The 18608-nt window shown below is 30.4% G+C and overlaps 2 protein-coding genes across 2 annotated transcripts; both read left to right on the top strand.

Moving 5' to 3' along the window:
• Window positions 1-279: 279 nt before the first annotated feature.
• Window positions 280-3164, top strand: LOC114194248 (protein BRASSINAZOLE-RESISTANT 2-like). The gene is made up of 2 exons (XM_028084372.1): window positions 280-756; window positions 1726-3164. The coding sequence occupies exons 1-2, from the start codon at window positions 499-501 to the stop codon at window positions 2419-2421; spliced, it is 954 nt and encodes a 317-aa protein (XP_027940173.1). The 5' UTR covers window positions 280-498; the 3' UTR covers window positions 2422-3164.
• A 12948-nt stretch (window positions 3165-16112) lies between these two features.
• Window positions 16113-18247, top strand: LOC114193002 (protein BRASSINAZOLE-RESISTANT 1-like). Its single transcript, XM_028082685.1, has 2 exons — window positions 16113-16502; window positions 17130-18247. Exons 1-2 carry the CDS (start codon window positions 16254-16256, stop codon window positions 17823-17825), a joined length of 945 nt encoding a protein of 314 aa, XP_027938486.1. The 5' UTR covers window positions 16113-16253; the 3' UTR covers window positions 17826-18247.
• The last annotated feature ends 361 nt before the right edge of the window (window positions 18248-18608 follow it).

Below are 18608 nucleotides of genomic sequence, written 5' to 3'. Positions count from 1 at the left end.
CAAGTTAAAAAATAAATAATTGTAATAATAGTTTTGGGATTCAAATATTAATTCCTTATTTTTCTTACACAGATGAATCATTGTGTTTTGAATCATTGATGATCCTCACTTGTGGGTCCCACTCCCATTAATAATTAGCTTATCAGAGAAAGCAGTCCACATGGATTGCAATGCGTCCACGCGTCACATCGCTCACTCCACTCGGACCCACTTCACAACCATCTTGTCGCGCCGAACAATCTCAACCGTTCAATCTCTCATCAAATATTAATACAAACAAAGCGCACACATCGAACCCAAAATCTTCAGTGAGCCTTTCCGCACTGGAACATTTTCCCCGCCTGAAATTATCTTTATCAGATTCTTCGTTCTTTCACGCATCCAGCGAAGACAATTGGAGAAAAGCGCGATCCTCGTGACTCGTGAACCCGTTAAGTTACACTCCAATCGGGTTTAAATCCTCTGCGACGCGCAAACGCTAGTCACCATCGCCGGAAAATGACATCCGACGGAGCTACTTCGGCTGCAGCTGCTGCTGCGGCGGCGGCGAGTCGGAGAAAGCCGTCGTGGAGAGAGAGAGAGAATAATCGTAGGAGAGAACGAAGGCGAAGAGCGATCGCGGCGAAAATATACTCTGGACTACGAGCTCAGGGGAACTATAACTTGCCGAAGCACTGTGACAACAACGAAGTGCTCAAAGCGCTTTGTGCCGAAGCTGGTTGGTGCGTCGAAGAAGACGGAACCACATATCGCAAGGTAATAAATCAAATCGAAACCAATCACGTACATTTTACCTGTTACAGCGTTACTGGATCTTACTTTTGCATTTTTCATGTCAATCAAATGGTCGTTTAAATTTCCGTCCATTCTGCATTGCGAATTTGTAATCGGGAAGTGGAAGCGACGAAGTACAGTTACTTATCGTTCTGGTTAAACGAAGATTTCTAACTTAATTATTGGATGTTCTGATCCTTAATACTACTGCCTCTTTAGATGGTGAAAATTTATGAGAGTGATAAATCTCTGCTTGTTGATGTACCTAAAACTGATCGAGCTTTGATGCTCTATGCTCTAGTTGTGTCAAGATGTTGGATTTATTATTAGATAATCTTTATGACTTGAATTTTGTTCACTTAAGTTTCTTATTATTTATATATATTTTATTTTATTTGTGATGAAAAATATTCTTTGCAGTCTCTGTCATGATGTTGGAAAAATAGTTGAAATTTGTAAAATGCTCTTTTTTCTCTGAAGAATAACGTATTATTTTAAGATAAAAGTAAATTATTTTAAGATAAAAATAAATTATTTTTATAATTATGAAAATCTGTAATTTAGTATATTTTTTTCAAATGTAATTCACCCTCATGTCTTCTTCTTATGTAATAAGTGATAGTTCATGAGAAAATTAATTATCTTTAAAGTTAAAATCATTTTTCGGTAAATTAAAAAAAAAATAAAAAACTGATTCTAAAATTATCGAAATAATTTGATTTTTGCTTCAATTTCAATCACACCCTAAATAGTGTCAATGTGATTTTGTCATCAACAACTTCAAATTGTAGAGTTTCTCACGTTGGACGCTAAATTGTTGGTGTTAATCTGATTCATTTGTGACAGAATAATATGAACTTATGATTTTCTCTTCACTCTGCAAACTCTTAAATGTTGGTGTTAATGAGATTAATTTGCAATGGTAACGTATTTTGTGTTTTGGGTGAATAGGGTTCCAAACCACCTCTGGCAAATGGTGCAGGGAGCTCCATGAGAAACATTCTCTTTTCTTCTTCACAAAATCCAAGTCCGTTCTCTTCGTCGCATCCCAGCCCAATTCCTTCATACCAAGTGAGTCCTTCTTCCTCCTCTTTCCCGAGCCCGTTTCGGTTAGATGTGGATAAGGACAATGTATCAAACCTCATTCCATACATTCGCAATGCGTCTCTGTCTCTTCCTCCTCTGAGGATATCAAACAGTGCCCCTGTGACGCCGCCTCTGTCATCACCTACGTCAAGAAATCCGAAACCAATTCCTACATGGGAGTCCATTGCCAAAGAATCTATGACCTCCTTCAACTACCCTCTCTTTGCAGCTTCTGCTCCTGCCAGCCCCACGCACCGTCACCTTTACACCCCGGCCACTATTCCAGAATGTGACGAGTCTGATACTTCCACCTGTGAATCTAGCCAGTGGGTGAAATTTCAAGCATTTGCTCCTTCTGCATCTGGGTTGCCAACTTCTCCAACCTTCAATCTTGTTAAACCGGTGGTTCCTCACGGTGTGCCTGATAACTCAATCCAAGAGATGAGGACGAGTTCAGAAGAGATTGGAGTACAGGTAATGCCTTGGGTTGGGGAAAGAATTCATGAAGTGGCATTGGATGATTTGGAACTCACTCTTGGAAGTGGGAAGGTGCGGAGTTAGACTGCTACCAGAATTATCTCATCTGGGTTACGTGAAAATGAGATCACAGGAGTTTTTTGCTGGTTGGTTGTTGACTCAGCCTGGTGTTAGAGATGGAGTTAATAGCTACCTCATCCAGTTTCGTTGGTGCAAAAGCAGTTTTATCGAGAAGAGACTGGAGTTATTATTGGGAACTGGATTTATCGGATGTTGTGGGCATTTTATGGAGAAAATAATCTCCTTCCATCCATGGCTTGGGTAAAATGTAGAAGTGAGAATTTCACCTCCTCCCTTCGTGGTTAAATCAGCTATTGTTCAAAAAGGCTCATCAGGCCTATGTGCTAAGTATTAGGTGCTGTGGGTGATTTGAAATTGAAATTTCAGGTTTTGTCAAGTTTATTGTCTGTCAAAAGCTCACAAGACCTGCTTATTTGTAATGTTACATTAAATTTTGTTGTTCTTCTTTATGTTCTTGTTCTTTGTATCAAATAGTTTGTGTGTGATTTTTATTTTTGCCGACAGGTTTTGTAGTTAGTGCAAAGTCAACAATTGTCTCTATCGTCCTTCTACCTTATTGACCCCTTTGATAAGTTAATGAGCTCAAAGGGGACATGAACTATGGTATTCAATATGGAATTTTGTCACTAGTCTATACTAATGAAGTCATGTGGTACTTTGGGGTGTTGTTCCCTGGTTAGTGGATTGTATATGTGATGAGTTGTGCAGGGGATGTCTTCAGTAATATTGTGGTACTGATTTTGCAATTAAGAATGTTCCTAATGTAGTATTGGGTTATTTATTTGTTATTCGAAGAGTTTCGGTAATGGCTTTTTGTTTTTTTAGTTTTATTTTATTATCATATAATTTACGGTGATTCGGGATGGGTTAGTAGTGTGGATCTTTTTTGGTTGGGTTTATCTTTCTTCCTTTGCAGCCTTGGGTAGTCTCTTTGCACATTTGATGAGGATACACCGGAAAATTTTCAAGTTATATAGGTTGAGATCATAGATCGTGAATTGGAACCTATGAGTCCTTTTTGGCTAGTATCATATGCAGAGCAGAAGTTATTGGATGTCTGCAACGAAGAACAGAAGATGTAGAACCTCATGGTACGTATAAACTACGGCAACTGTCAGAATCTCTTTCAAACATTCATGGGTGATGACTCATCACCCATGATGACGCAGCTTGGGCCAGTTCATCGATTGTCTTGTTGAATTTACCATGATGATAGTTGGTATGTGTTTACTTTCCTGTGTTTGCATTGACTCATCTTTTCCCGCAAGGAATTGTTTTTTCTTAGTTTATGAATGGTTTAAAGTTATAATATTGATTGCAGGGGTATGGATGTGTGCAATGACCCTCATATTTTTGAATACTGAAGATCCTTTGGCTCCAAGATGCATTGGTTTAAACTATTAACTCCTAATTCAATGGTGTGCATCTTACTTGTTATAATATTTTTGCTTTCATTTGTGGAAGTCTGATCTCTCCAATGAACATATGAACAGGTTGAACTTTGTATTTATTCTGCCTCGGCTTCTGGGGGGAGGGGGGGGGGCGCAATTGCATGAAAATGAGCTGAATTTATTCTCATTTGATATGGAAAAAAATAAAAATATATATATAGAGAGAGAGAAAGATATTACTTTTCTTTCTGCTTATTAATTTGTTTTCAGTTGTACATGTTTTGAAATGATTACTTTTCTTCCTGATTTGGTCAGATTTATTAGTGGAGCAGGTGCATGTGCGAACCTTCTCTATGTATAAAGCTATTTGCTAGAAAGATTGTATCTGGATGGATTGCCTGGACAAATGAACCACTTAACTTTCAAGATTTTGGGTTTGTTAGGTGAGACTCAGAAAAAATAAAGAAAAAAAAAAACTAATTTTATACATTAAATTATTTTATTTTAGTTCATTTGAATGATTTTTCATTAACTTTAATCAAATTGGACTTTTGATTAAAATATGCTAATTTTATTTTGTAGAGACATTATATTGATTTTTTTTTCATTTTATATTTTAAAAGTGTTTATTATGAAATTTCTTGGAAATAAATCCTTTGTCAGAAAGATGCATCAATGATTCTTCAAAAAAGAGTTTCCGTGCTTGGTGATCAATTGTCATTTCTGAATTTTCAGTGTCCATTTTTCTGTCCTACTTCATTCATTTTCTTCTCTGTGCATGAGTAACTTTGATTTCTTAGCAAGGGAAGAAAGATGGTGACTGTGATTTTTATTTCCCATTCCTGCTCCCTGGTAAACTGGATGAGATTTTGTTCAAACTTAGAGACTTTTAAAGTAACAATTTTATGAGTACGATCTTATTATTGTCATTTTTTTTTTCTTTTTTTCTTTTGTCAAATATCTGTCTGCAAGAACTAAACTGGAGTTTTGTCGTAGGAAAAAAATATATATAGAAGAAGGAATTTCTACAATTCATTAAATTATTGTATCTTGTGTCAAACTTCTGAATCTTTTGTGTGTATTATTTTAAATGATCTTTTATGATTTGATTTTTTTGCTGAAATCTTTTGTGGATTAGATTTATTTTTGTCCAAATCTTTTGTGATTGAATGGTCTGAAGAATTATCATGTGTTTGAGGTTCCTCACCCATCTCTCTGTCTGTGGTTGGTTCTAGCCTAACTTAAAAATATTTTTTTATTCCCGTATTAATTTAATTTTTTAATAATGCAAAAAGAAAATCCACCGAAAGCAATTTCCGTACCGTATCATCTTTCAGACAAATTCTATGTAAAAATAGTTTGGTTCTTAAACTTACCCAGTTCGATACATTCATAACATAATTTAAATATTATATTAATTAGTTATTACAGTAAAACAGTTAATAATTACTATAGCTTAGTTATTTTTTTATCATCAATTTAATATATTGTTAGTTTACAACAATTTTATAAAATTTAATATGATTTTTATCATCTATATATATATATATATATGTCAATTCATTATTGGTGTTGATTTCATTAGTATCCACAACTTAACTAAAAGAAAACGATAGATACAAATTAAGGAGATGTAGATGTACGATAAAAAAGAAAACGAGTAAATGTAATGAACAAGGAAGGAGATTATACATAAAAGAACTTATGATTTTTTCTATATGAAAAAATATTGTTAATGTTAAATACATAAGTTAAATCAAGAATAAAATAATACAAAATTACTTAAAACTACTATTCAAATTTTTTGAATGTAGATAAGTTATTTTATATCTAAGTAAAAATCTGTAGACAATTTGAATATAGAAACAAAGTTAATTCTATCACTAATATAAGAATATAAAATGTCATTTTTATTATTGATGAAATATAATCAAGTTTTCCTAAGAATTAAATTCATTTAGGAATTGTCAGAATTCTTGTAAGTGGTAGTGATAAGAATGACAAAATTCTTCACGGACTTATAATGGAGTTTTTCATAACGGAGTAATTTTTTTTTTTCTTCTCTTAGGTTTGTTCTTCTTAAATGTAACCTCTCGCTGTTTAAGCTATGACCCGTAATTTGTAAAAAAATATAGGAAAATAAGACCAATACACATGTTTAAAAATTGTTCTAAAATTTCATATGTAGTAATTTTATATTTTTGTATTTTTTATTCGATTGGTTCATTATATTTGTTTCTGACTCATTTAAATTCTTATTTTTTGTAAAAAAAATTTAATGATGAAAACTGTCGTGTGTAAAAATTTGGATCATTTTCTACTTTAAAATTTCTTTGATTTTGACATATAACATCATTCAAATAAAAAAAAAATTGATTTCAATTTTAACATGTGACACTTAAATTTTAATATGTGACATTTTAAAATCCTGAGTTTTATTTTATAAAAGTAAAGACTTAATTAAATCTTAAAAAAAATAAAAACTTAATTGAGTTAAAAATAATATAAAAATCAAAATGAATGAAAAATTTGAATATAAAGACCAAATTACTAATTAAGTTAAGTTTGATTAAAAAAAATCTACGAGATTAAGACTACTGAAAGGACTGTTACTAGAAAAAAAAGTGCTTGAAACATGACAAAAGATAGAAAGTAGAGAAGCAGAAGACAAATAATGTACATATAAACAAGAATGATTGAACATATAAACTAAAAATCTTCAAGCAAAACCCTCCAACAAAATGAGAATGCACGAACAACAAATGACAAAAAAACAACCAAATTGTGTGTATATGCAATGGTGAAAACATTTTGAATGAAACGACATATGTGAAGCTTCTAAGTTTGCACATTTTCTACTCTCGTAAAAACATGATGTTTTAAAAAACCCTTTAGAAACAAAAATGTTGAAAACTCAAGAGTGTATGTTGTTTCAAGTCAAAACTCCTTAATAAGAGCAACTGATATAGACTCACATATCATCACATGAGAGTACTATCATGAGTGTACAGTAAATTGTTATTCAAATATGGGTTAAATATGTTTTTGGTCCCTTAATTTTCAGTGAATTTTGAATTTAGTCAATTTCGAAACTTTAAACCAATTTAGTTCTTCATCTTTCGAAATACGTGAATTTAGTCATTTTAATCAAATTTTGTTAAGTTTATTTGATATTGCGTGTTTCATAATAGTATTTGACTTAACATTAAAACAAAAAATGTGTCAAATAATATAAACAACTCAAATACAATCCTAAAATGCGTACAAAACATCAAATAAACCAAACAAAATTTGATTAAAATGACTAAATCCACGTATTTCGAAAGATGAAGAACTAAATTGATTCAAAGTTTTGAAATTGACTATTTACAAAATTCACTGAAAGTTAAAGGACCAAAAACATATTTAACCCATAAATATATAATCCACTTACAAAAATGACTATTATATTTGGTATATTTTAATATACTATAAATAATTTATTAATTAAATAATGATCGGATTTTTTTCTTTATATCTATAACATTATTTAGTTATAATATCATGAAACTTAATCTGATCATAACATTAACGAAACGAAATGTTATCAAAATTTATACAAGAAAGTTTCTATAATAAAGAGAATTACTTCAACTTAATTTCTCAATGCCAGAGATTACTTCTTATTCATTATTCTCTTGTTCATTCACTAACTTAACTAGCAAAACAAAACACTTTTTTTATATATCAACATTCATTAAATTTTATATTCACTCTTTATGGATGAAAGCGTATTCTTTATTATTGTTCATAATTAATTTAAAGAAATAAAAAAATTAACATTGGTAATAAAACTATTCGTAAAAAAATAACTTTATTTTAAATTTTAAAAAATAGTATTATGCTTTTTAAGTAACTAACTTATGGGTAAATTTTAGTTTTACAAGTAAATTTAAAATCCTTAGATTTCAAAATAAGTTGTAGTCTTAAGCAGGTAGAATTTATTTATATATTTCATTTCATCTAATCACTTGAGTCACAAATTTTGTTAAAATTAGTAACTTGAAATGTTGAACACTTAATAATTATGCACTATGATTTATCTAAATTCCACGACATGAACTTACTCCCTATCCCCCACACGTCAAAATAACATATCTTTTTTTAGCTTCAATCTTTGACCCACTAAAGAGAATATGGAGAAAGAAAAAGTTTCAAACACTTCCAAAAAGAAAGAAGGTAAAGGAAAACCTTTTCGCCGTTTCTAGTCCAAATTGATGACCACATTTTGAATGGTCATAAAAAATTTACAACATTTATCTATTTTCAATTAAAGAATATCATCACTTTCATTCTTTTACTTTTAATTTATAAATTAAAGATAAAATATATTTGAAGTATATAAGTCCAAATAGATATCATTTTATAAATCAATTCTGGAGTGTTAAGTTAGAATTAAAATTTACTTATCAAGATGACATCATGGTCATCTGAAACATATCCTAATGAGATGAAATGTATTATTTGTTAGATTTATCCTATCACTTGCTATATCATACCGTTTCCCGACCATCTATTAATATATATTCCAATGCTTGATATGTATATACATCGACATGAGAAATGTGTTAAAAATTTACATCAATTAGAGATAAGATAAATTTACAGTATATAGATGAATACACACTTGACATATACATTTTGGTGTGAGAGATACTTAGAAATTATACTTTTATTATAAATAAATAAAATAAATTTATAATATTAAAGTGTATGCAAATTTTACCTTCCAAGTTGATTTTTTAACATTGAATTAGGCTAAATCCATTCTGTAAGAAGTTATGTAATCATAAATTATAATTGTTATTATAACTCTAGAATAAGTTGGTTAGTATTTACATTTTCTACGAGTTATAATAATAATTACAATGATTTAGACGGATTTTGTTTTTAAAGTTAAAATAACTTGACTGATTATAATGAACTAAGAGACTTGGGTTACGAGCTTTATTTAAACTGGTGATGAAGTAATTAACTTAAAATCAGATATTGATTAAATAACTAGTAAATGTTATACAAAATGTGATGTCAAATAATGGTTATGATGTGAATTATTTATTAAGTGGGGCTGAGCTTATCTATTTAAGGTGTTGGTTGTCTCGTAAAAAATATTTTGTTAAATCATCGTTGATTTTTTTTTAGTTCGGTTATTTCATGGTTTTTTATTTTATTTATTTTATATTTTTCTTCTTTTTATTTTTTTAATTAAAAAAATTATTACGTGTAAATTTCCGTCGTACCTCATGATAATAATAACATAATGTGACAGTAGTAATAGTATCACATATCACTATTATATTGTGTAATCACCTTAGTCTCAATTTGTTCTCTATATTATTATTTTGTCTCAATCCAGTTCCAATATTTTAAAAAAAAAAAAATCAGCAATTTCATCATTTTCTAAAAACCAAATTTAATTTTTGTATAAATGTTATACCAATGTTTTTGTTAAATGATTTTAACAAGATGAAATTTATTTATATTTATATTTTATATTGAAATTTATTTAAAATTATTTTCAATTTTTAAATTTATTTGTTTTAAATTACTATAAAATTATTTAAATTATTTAAATTATTTTAAAATTTTACAATTGAATTTATAAAATTTTTATTTTTAAACCAATTCAAATATTTGTATAGAAATCATTAAATTTTACACATTTTAAAAATATAAATTATTTAAAAGAAGTGAAAATGTTGATAAATTTATTTTTATTTTATGAAATGCAATTGATAAATAAGTTTATCATATTTGTTAGTTGAAATTAATTTTGAATTTTTTTTTATTAACATTATTTTTATTAAAAACTTCAAAAGAATTTAAGATAAATTTAATGTAAAATATACATTTAAATAAACTTAATCTTTTAAAAATATTTAATAAAACTATAATTTTAATAAAAATATTTGTGTAACGTTTATATGTGAAAAATTGACTTTTTGTGTATGTAAAATTTACTGAAATTATGAGACTGCTGTGAATATTCTTTATTTGGTTGGTAAATGGTTGATTTTAGTATAAGTTTGAATGAGAGGTTTTTACTTGAAGAGTTGGTCAAATTGGTACAAAGTACAACATATGTTTACAATTGGTTGAGTTAGAAAAGGAAAGGAAAGTACCAATTTGATCGATTGACAAGTTAAAAATATGTAAAATCCTAAATTTGCTTTCATGGCCTTGGGCGGCACTAGGGAGTGTTGGACGCAACACCAAATTTCTAGTCTGCAAACTTTTTGTTGCTTTTTAGTTGGTTTTGATTGTTCTAATGGTTGATATAATTAATGTTACAAAGTTTGTAGTAGTGATACGAGTTGATGAAATTTAAAGAATTTCATGGGAAATATTTTATTGTTGCATTTTCTTTGGTGTATGTATTGATGTACGAATTCAAGCAGGAGGATATCTTGACACTTTAATAACTATTCAAACTCATATATATTAGAATGAGTTACATGACGAGAGTAGCAAGAAGTTATAGTCTAGGATTTTCCCTTGACGTAAGACGAAAAGAGGATTAATCTTATATGTCGTAGGGTGAAACTCATTGATAATGATTCCACATAACAACAAAAGTCATCAGAAGTGCATGTCTCAAATGAATCCGATATCCATGCATATATCCGAATAATTGAGTTTATAGGGGTCTTTATTCACATGTTTTATTTCTCTGTGACTATTTAAAGCATATGGTATTGTAATGTGATATGTTTTCTTGTTACAGGTTTATTTATTTTATAAATTAATTTATCCTTTTTTTGATTTGTGTTTCTTCTTCTTCTGTTGCAATGATCATTTTTACTAGTATGAACACACGAGGAAACAGAACTTGATCTACTAAAGAAGAAGGTGATGCAATTGTATAATTATAAGATCTTATAAATCATGTTCTGGCTCTATCTTTTGAAACAACTAGTATGAGACTCGTGCGTACGCACGGGTTTCTTTTTGTTTTTGTGTTATTGTTGTTGTAAGTATTTTGTTTAAATGTTATACATTATATTAATGAAAAATTAAATTAAATTATTGTTATTATTAGCATAATTTATATGAACATGTAAATATGATTTACATATTAAAATAATTACATTTAAGAATAAATCTGAAGATTGTAATTTTGTTGGCAATGTATAGTAATAATAGATTCAGGTGTCTTTTCAATATGCCTGGGTCATTTTATTAATAATTTAGATTAAAAAAATTAATATTGTTTTTGTTATTTTTGAATGAATTATTTATTTATATTACTATATTTTATTGTTATAAAAAGTAGCATGTAATGTAAATATGAATGAAGTGCAAATATATTGTGAAATGTAATTTTATTAAAAATTTAATATGAATTCAAGGTTAAAATTAAAAAAAAATACAATATATTTTGTTATCAATGTAAACATTGACTCTAAGTTAATTATTTGATGTGTATGAACATGTTTCTTTTTTTGAATTATTAAATAAATAAAATGTAGGTATATTTTGAATTTTAGTCTCGTACAAAAGTATTGTCCATATGAATAATAAAATTAAAGAAAAATGAAAAAATGCAAACATATTGTAAGATATGGTCCCTGTTAAAAAGTTAGAGTATTATAAAAGTGATGTTAAAAATTTTAAACAACAATACATACAGATGTTGTTATCAACGTAGACATTAAATTTATAATAGTTAACTCTTGATATGTACACACATTTTATTTTTGTGTTTAAAATGGTAATATTAAGATTATCCAATAATATTTGGATATAAATTTGTTTGTGTTAAATTATAAAATTGATGTAATACTTTATTAGTGATATATATATATATATATATATATATATATATATATATATATATATATATATATATATATATATTAGAAGATATTTAGAAATTGAAAAATAAAAAATAAATATTTTTAGGAATAAAAATATGAGAAAATTCAAATAAATGTAAGTATATATATATATATATATATATATATATATAAATAAATAAAGAATAAAAAGTTAAATATAATACAATAAATATGAAAGTATTATTGTAATTAATTTCTCCAAAACAAAACAACTTATTCCTACCGAGTCTAATTTCTCTGAAACATGTCTCATTTTGAATTCACCACACCAAATGAGTCCAAATCCAACTTTGATGAGGTTCGGTGGGTGATTCAAATGCCCCCCAATTATGATTGCTTTAAATTTAACAAATAAAATACCGCTGCAAAATATGCAAGTTAGAAAATACCAAATTACCATTATATTTAACGAAGAGTAGTGTCATTCGTTTGCATTTATGAAATATGAGAAATAAAGAGAAACGTTTTGGGTAGGAAGAAATAAACAACCTGCAATGGATCCATGCTGGCAGTAGATTTAAAGAACTCGTCAAAAATGACCCCTCAACTGATACCAACAAAAGCAACACAAACTGAATTAAATATAATGGTTGATACACTAAACTTAAATTAAGGTTGTGAGAGGGAGAAGACCCTCAAATTCTGACCCTTCTCCTCATACAGTTCCGGTATACCGCGGGATGAAGCAGATGAGCTCGAAGACTTGGTGACCCTCTCAGCCCCTGAAAAGTCCAGTTTCTCTTTTCCTTCAGTTCAGGTGTTGACCTTTGCCTACCGTTTCTAGATTTGTCTTTGAAATAGTAAAAGCACTTCATTGCATAACCAATCTGCTATGTATGTATCATGCACAATCTCTGTTCAACCTTTTATCAATTCAATTCAACAATTCACAACAAAATTATTGTCAGGAATAAACCCCTTTGACACCATTACCATCTACAACTAAGAAAAAAACACAACAAAGTAGTGAATATTAAAAGCACTTCACAGCATAAACAATTAGTTATGATTCTTATGAATGGTCTCTGATTGACCTGAAATCAGTTCAACAATTCACAACAAAATTATTGTCAGGAATCAACCTCCTTGACACCATTACCATCTACAAAGAAGAAAGACACAACAAAGTAGTGAATAGAAAAAGCACTTCACAGCATAAACAATTAGCTAGGATTTTTATACATAGTCTCTGATTAATCTGCTATCAATTCAACAAATTACAACAAAATTGTCTTCTGGGATAAACCCCCTCTGTAGCATTTCTATGGCCTAGTATTGATATAATGGTTGTCCATCAGCTCCCCAACCTACAAAGTTTTCATAATTCATTAATTTAATCTTAGTCTTTTTTATGTATACATCATAGTTTTGAAAAATGGCCTTGGATCTTATAAAGGATCTTTACTTAAAATTCAGTATCAAAAAAATCAAAGATCGTTCAATATTAAAGTACCAAAATGGCCTTGGATCTTAGATGATGAAAAAGTGGAAGATCATAGCCACAATAAACGAAGATGGGATGAATCACTCCTACAATATGTTCATGGGATGAAAAACTTATTTCTTCAAATAAAATAATTGAAAAATGAACATGTTCTTTCACAAAGTGTAAAGAAAAGTATTTGAAGTGAATAGATTACCTTGAAACATGCTCTAGCAGATTTTCGCATATCGCAATCCTAACAAACAGAAACAGTGACACAATCCCGAGCACCACCATGATTGGATCTAGCGCCTGTTCCTGTCGTCGTCTTCAATATCATAACTCTCCTTGATATATAGAACTTCTCAACAAAAAAAACCTAATGAACCATAAAATAAAATCAAATAAAAAAACAAAAACAAAAGCTACAAAATCTAAAAACAAAATAAAGCTTACCCGGGAGAAGAAAACCTATCTGTGCAGGTGTTTATTTGAATTTCTCCAACATTTCACTAAAAATCACCAATAACATTTCACCAAAATAAATCACCTTACAAAAATTCCCATGAACAGAAAAAAAAATTGGTATTTACTTTGACATCCTCTCTGTCAACAACAACTACAAAAGTTCAAAATAAAAAGAAAAATGAGAAACATATGAAGCATAAAAAAAAAATCGAATTTTTTTAATCCTCTCTTGCAAACCACCTTAAATCCTTATCTCTCGAAGCCTTGCTTCTCCGAAACTCAAACCTAAAAATTTCAAAATGAAAAGTTCCCAAAAATTAACGCATATAAGCAACTGGCAACATTTTGTAACATTTGAATAATTTTTTTAGGAACCACAAAGAATGGAGGAGCCGAAGGGGTTTAGGAAGAAGGAGAAGACAGAAGATTCAAATTCCTCGTAAGCCACAACTCCAAAAGATAGATGCTTAACTGAGCGGGAAAAGATAAAAGGGTTAAAAGAGAAGAAAGACAAAAAAATCAAAAGATTGGACAGCTGTCAGAGAATTAAATATGAATATAAGGGACTTTTCTAGAGGTCATTGTTTTCTTATATTTTAGATTTATAGAACCAATTATCAACTTTAAGTTCGATGAGTTATGTTATATATGTAGAATATCTGACATATTAGTATGATTATTTTGAATAAATGTAATAGTGTAATTTTATTTTCTACTTTAGATGTTTATGAATTATTAGCTATATAGTTTCACACTATTAAATAGGATATTATTATTTTTATTTAATTTAATGGTTTTAAAAAAGAAACGATATTTGCAACATTCAGGTCTTAAAACTTAAAACAATATTACTTATTATAATAATTCCATTAATTCTGAAAATGGTTTAACATGTTAATTATTACTATTTTCTTAATTGTAAAGAAGACTGATTCTAGCGTTGGTATTTTAAATACAAATTTGCTATACACTTATTCATATAATATCGATTGTTGATTTACTTTTATACTATTATTAAATGTAACAAAAAAATCAGTTTCATTTGTTTTGTTTTTCCAAATTAAGCTAATAAATAATTGTATAATGCATTGGGGATTGATTTGAAATGTAATTCTTTATTTTTCTCACTGAATCATTGCATTTTGAATCATTGATGATCTTCAGCTGTGGGTCCCAACTTCCATTAATAATTAACTTATCAGAGAAAGCAGTCCACAGGGAACGCAACCCATCCACACGTCACATCGCTCACTCCGATAAATCAATAAATCTCAACCGTCAATATTTTTATCTCACCCTAAATCCTGCAACGAGCAGACATCGACCTCACAGTAACAGATGCGACTCTTACCACAGGAATATTCCTTCCATCCTTCTCCAGCTGCATTGCTGACCCTTGGATACATCTCACGGTTGAAAAAAGAAATGTTCTCTCTTTGAAACCGGTATAAAAGGCAGAAATTATTACTTACTAATAATATTAAGAATGTTTTATAAAATAGTGTATATTACTTTTTTTTACATGTTGAAAAACTATGTTTTACGGATATCTAATATATGGAAATACATTTTTTCTCAACAATTATACAACGAAAGCAAGAAAAGTCAGAAAATTAAAAGAATTAATAATATACAACTAATTAAATTACATTTTATTTGAACCTAAAATTCAAAACTTTTTAATTGAAATCAATCTCCCAACTCAAGAGTTAATTTCATTCATTCTTTAAATGTATAAATTATAAAAAAAATGACTAAAACATACATTTTTAATTTGACTAAAGAAACAGTACCTAATTAAACATGCACAAACAATTTATTTTATTTTATTTTTTTCAATTTTTTCGAATAAGAGAATCTATGTATATTGTATTTATAGAATAAACATGCAAAAATATGTATCGGTCCTTTGAAAGATTGAACGTTAGTTATTGAGGGGGATTTAGAAGTTAATTTACTAGAAAAAGCAAGCAACTTAAATTATAAATTTACAATATAAATTGGATAAGATTAATTTTAAAATCTCAATTAATAAAATTCAATATGTTATAAAACAGAGAAACATCCAACTTTACCAAAGATACGCCAATTGCTAATATATTACTAGATGGGAATCTTATGGAACTCTGAATTATAAATATAATTTTAAACTAATTGACAACTTAAGGTATTCTTAAAATAATAAAATAATGAAGTTAATAAGTCTTTATGGAGGGACTGGGTTTAATTAATTTCAGTCACATTCAATTAAATTAGTTTCAAATTTTGTTCTTAAATTAAAATAATTTTAATTCAATATTTCTTTTTCAACATTCTTTTTATTGAATTGGACCTAAGTTAGTTTTAGACATTTGTTCTTCAACACAATTATTATATGTTACACATCTGCAACACAAAAGGTACTACTATCCTATCATGTCAACTTTTTTTTTTTTTTCAGTATATAAAAATAATAATTTTTTAATATATAATAATAGCCATAAAATATAATTAATAGTATCGGTATATATGTATTATTACTGCTACCTTTTTCAGATTCCTCATTTCTTCCACTCACCCAGCGAAGACAATTGGAGAAAAGCGCGATCCTCGTGACTCAGTGAATCTGTTTCGTTGCACTATCCTTGGGTTTTAAATCGCCTGCGACGCGCAAACGCTGGTCTCCGTCGCCGGAAAATGGCCTCTGACGGAGCTACTTCGGCGGCAGCGGCGGCGGCGAGTAGGAGAAAGCCGTCGTGGAGGGAGAGAGAGAATAACCGAAGGAGAGAACGGAGGAGAAGAGCGATCGCGGCGAAGATATACTGTGGACTTCGAGCTCAGGGGAACTATAACTTGCCGAAGCACTGTGACAACAACGAAGTTCTCAAAGCGCTTTGTGCCGAAGCTGGTTGGTGCGTCGAAGAAGACGGCACTACCTATCGGAAGGTAATAAATTAAGTCAAATCACGCATTCGAACCGTTACAGCGTCACTGGATCTTACTTTTGATTTTGCATTTCGATCAAACCGTACGTTTAGCTTTCCGTTTATGCTGTGCATTGCGCTCAGGAACTGGGAACGAGACAGTGTAGGCATTGTTGTCGTTAGCGTTAAACCAAGATTTCTAACTTAATTATCGGATTTTCTGATCCTTGTTACTAATGCGTAATTAGAAACGTAAATTATAGGTTGTGATAAGTAGCAATTAATCTCAGCCTGTTGATGTACCGAAAACGGAAGTGTTTTTATATTCGAGGTATGTGTTAACTTGATTAATTTATCTCGTAAGTGGAGTAAATAATATTAATGGACGATTTCTTGTCAATTACTGAGATTGTTAGAATTTTGCTCACTTTACAGTCTAAATTGTTACCACGATTATCTGTGATATATATAATATGAACTGATGGTTCTCTCATCAACTACTGAGACTATTGTAGTTGCTTACTTTAGACTCTAAATTGTTTGTGTTAATGTGATTAAATTTTCTCGTCACTCGCTGGACTCTAAATTGTTTGTCTCAAGGTGATTGATCTGAAATGATAACCTAATTTTGTGTGTTTTGGGTGAATAGGGTTGCAAGCCACCTCTGGCCAATGGTGCAGGGAGCTCAATGAGAAACGTTCCCTTTTGCTCTTCACAAAGCCCGAGTCCTTTTTCTTCGTCGTATCCCAGTCCAATTCCTTCATACCAAGTGAGTCCTTCTTCCTCCTCTTTCCCAAGCCCGTTTCGGTTAGATGTGGATAAGGACAATGTATCAAACCTCATTCCGTACATTCGCAATGCGTCCCTGTCTCTTCCTCCTCTGAGGATATCAAACAGTGCCCCTGTGACGCCGCCTCTTTCATCACCTACGTCAAGAAATCCGAAACCAATTCCTACATGGGAGTCCATTGCCAAAGAATCCATGGCTTCCTTCAATTACCCTCTCTTTGCAGCTTCTGCTCCTGCCAGCCCCACTCACCGTCATCTTTACACTCCGGCCACTATTCCAGAATGTGATGAGTCTGATACTTCCACCTGTGAGTCTAGCCAGTGGATGAAATTCCAAGCATTTGGTCCTTCTGCATCTACGTTACCAGCTTCTCCTACTTTCAATCTTGTTAAACCTTTGGTTCCTCACGGTGTGCCTGATAACTCAATCCAAGAGATGAGGACGAGTTCAGAAGAGTTTGGGGTACAGGTAAAACCTTGGGTTGGGGAAAAAATTCATGAAGTGGCATTGGATGATTTGGAACTAACGCTTGGAAGCGGGAAGGTGCGGAGTTAGGCCGCTGACAGAATTGCTTCATCTTGGTGATTTGAAATTGAAGATTCAAGTTTTGTCAAGTTTCTTGTCTCTCAAAAGCTCACAAGACCAGATTATTTGTTAATGTCGTACATTTAAATTATATTGTTATTGTTCTTTGTATCAAATAGTTTGTATGTGATTTTTATTTTTACCAACAGGTTTGTAGTGAGCTCAAAGTGAAATAGTAGTCTCTATTGTCTTTCTACCATATTGACCCCCATTGATAACTTAATGAGCCAAAGCGGCGTGAACTATAATATGGAATTATGTTACTAGTCTCTGCTCATGAAGCCATCTGGCACCTTCGCCTGTTGTTTCCTAGTTGGTGCTGTGTATAATATGTGATGTGTTGTGCAGGAGATGGGGTTTCTTTGAAAAGAAGTATGAGATTTTCTGTTGTATTTCCCTTCTGGTTTGACAATTTGGTATATCTTTTTATGTATTATTGTGTAATTTATCTGTTTCTAACCGCTTCAGTAATGCCTTGTTTTTAAATTGTATTTTATTGTCGGCATAATTCATGGTTGGGTGAGGATGGTTTGGGTCTCATTTTTGTTCGTTGCTTCCCTACGATAATTCATTGTAGAACCTTGAGGTTGGTCCATATATTGACTGGCCGAATATTTGCATGGCCACAATTTCCTTCAACTAAGAACATTGGACGAGGGTACACCAGAAAGTCAAATGTTCAAGTGATATCTGTTGAGATCATCGGTCGTGAATTGGAAATTCTGAAGAATCCTCTTTGGCTAGTATCATTTA

This window comes from Vigna unguiculata, chromosome 8 (assembly GCF_004118075.2).
Source record: "Vigna unguiculata cultivar IT97K-499-35 chromosome 8, ASM411807v1, whole genome shotgun sequence".
Classification (NCBI taxonomy): domain Eukaryota; kingdom Viridiplantae; phylum Streptophyta; class Magnoliopsida; order Fabales; family Fabaceae; genus Vigna; species Vigna unguiculata.
Note: the sequence above shows the minus strand (reverse complement) of the source record. Positions and strands in the feature narration are given on the sequence as shown.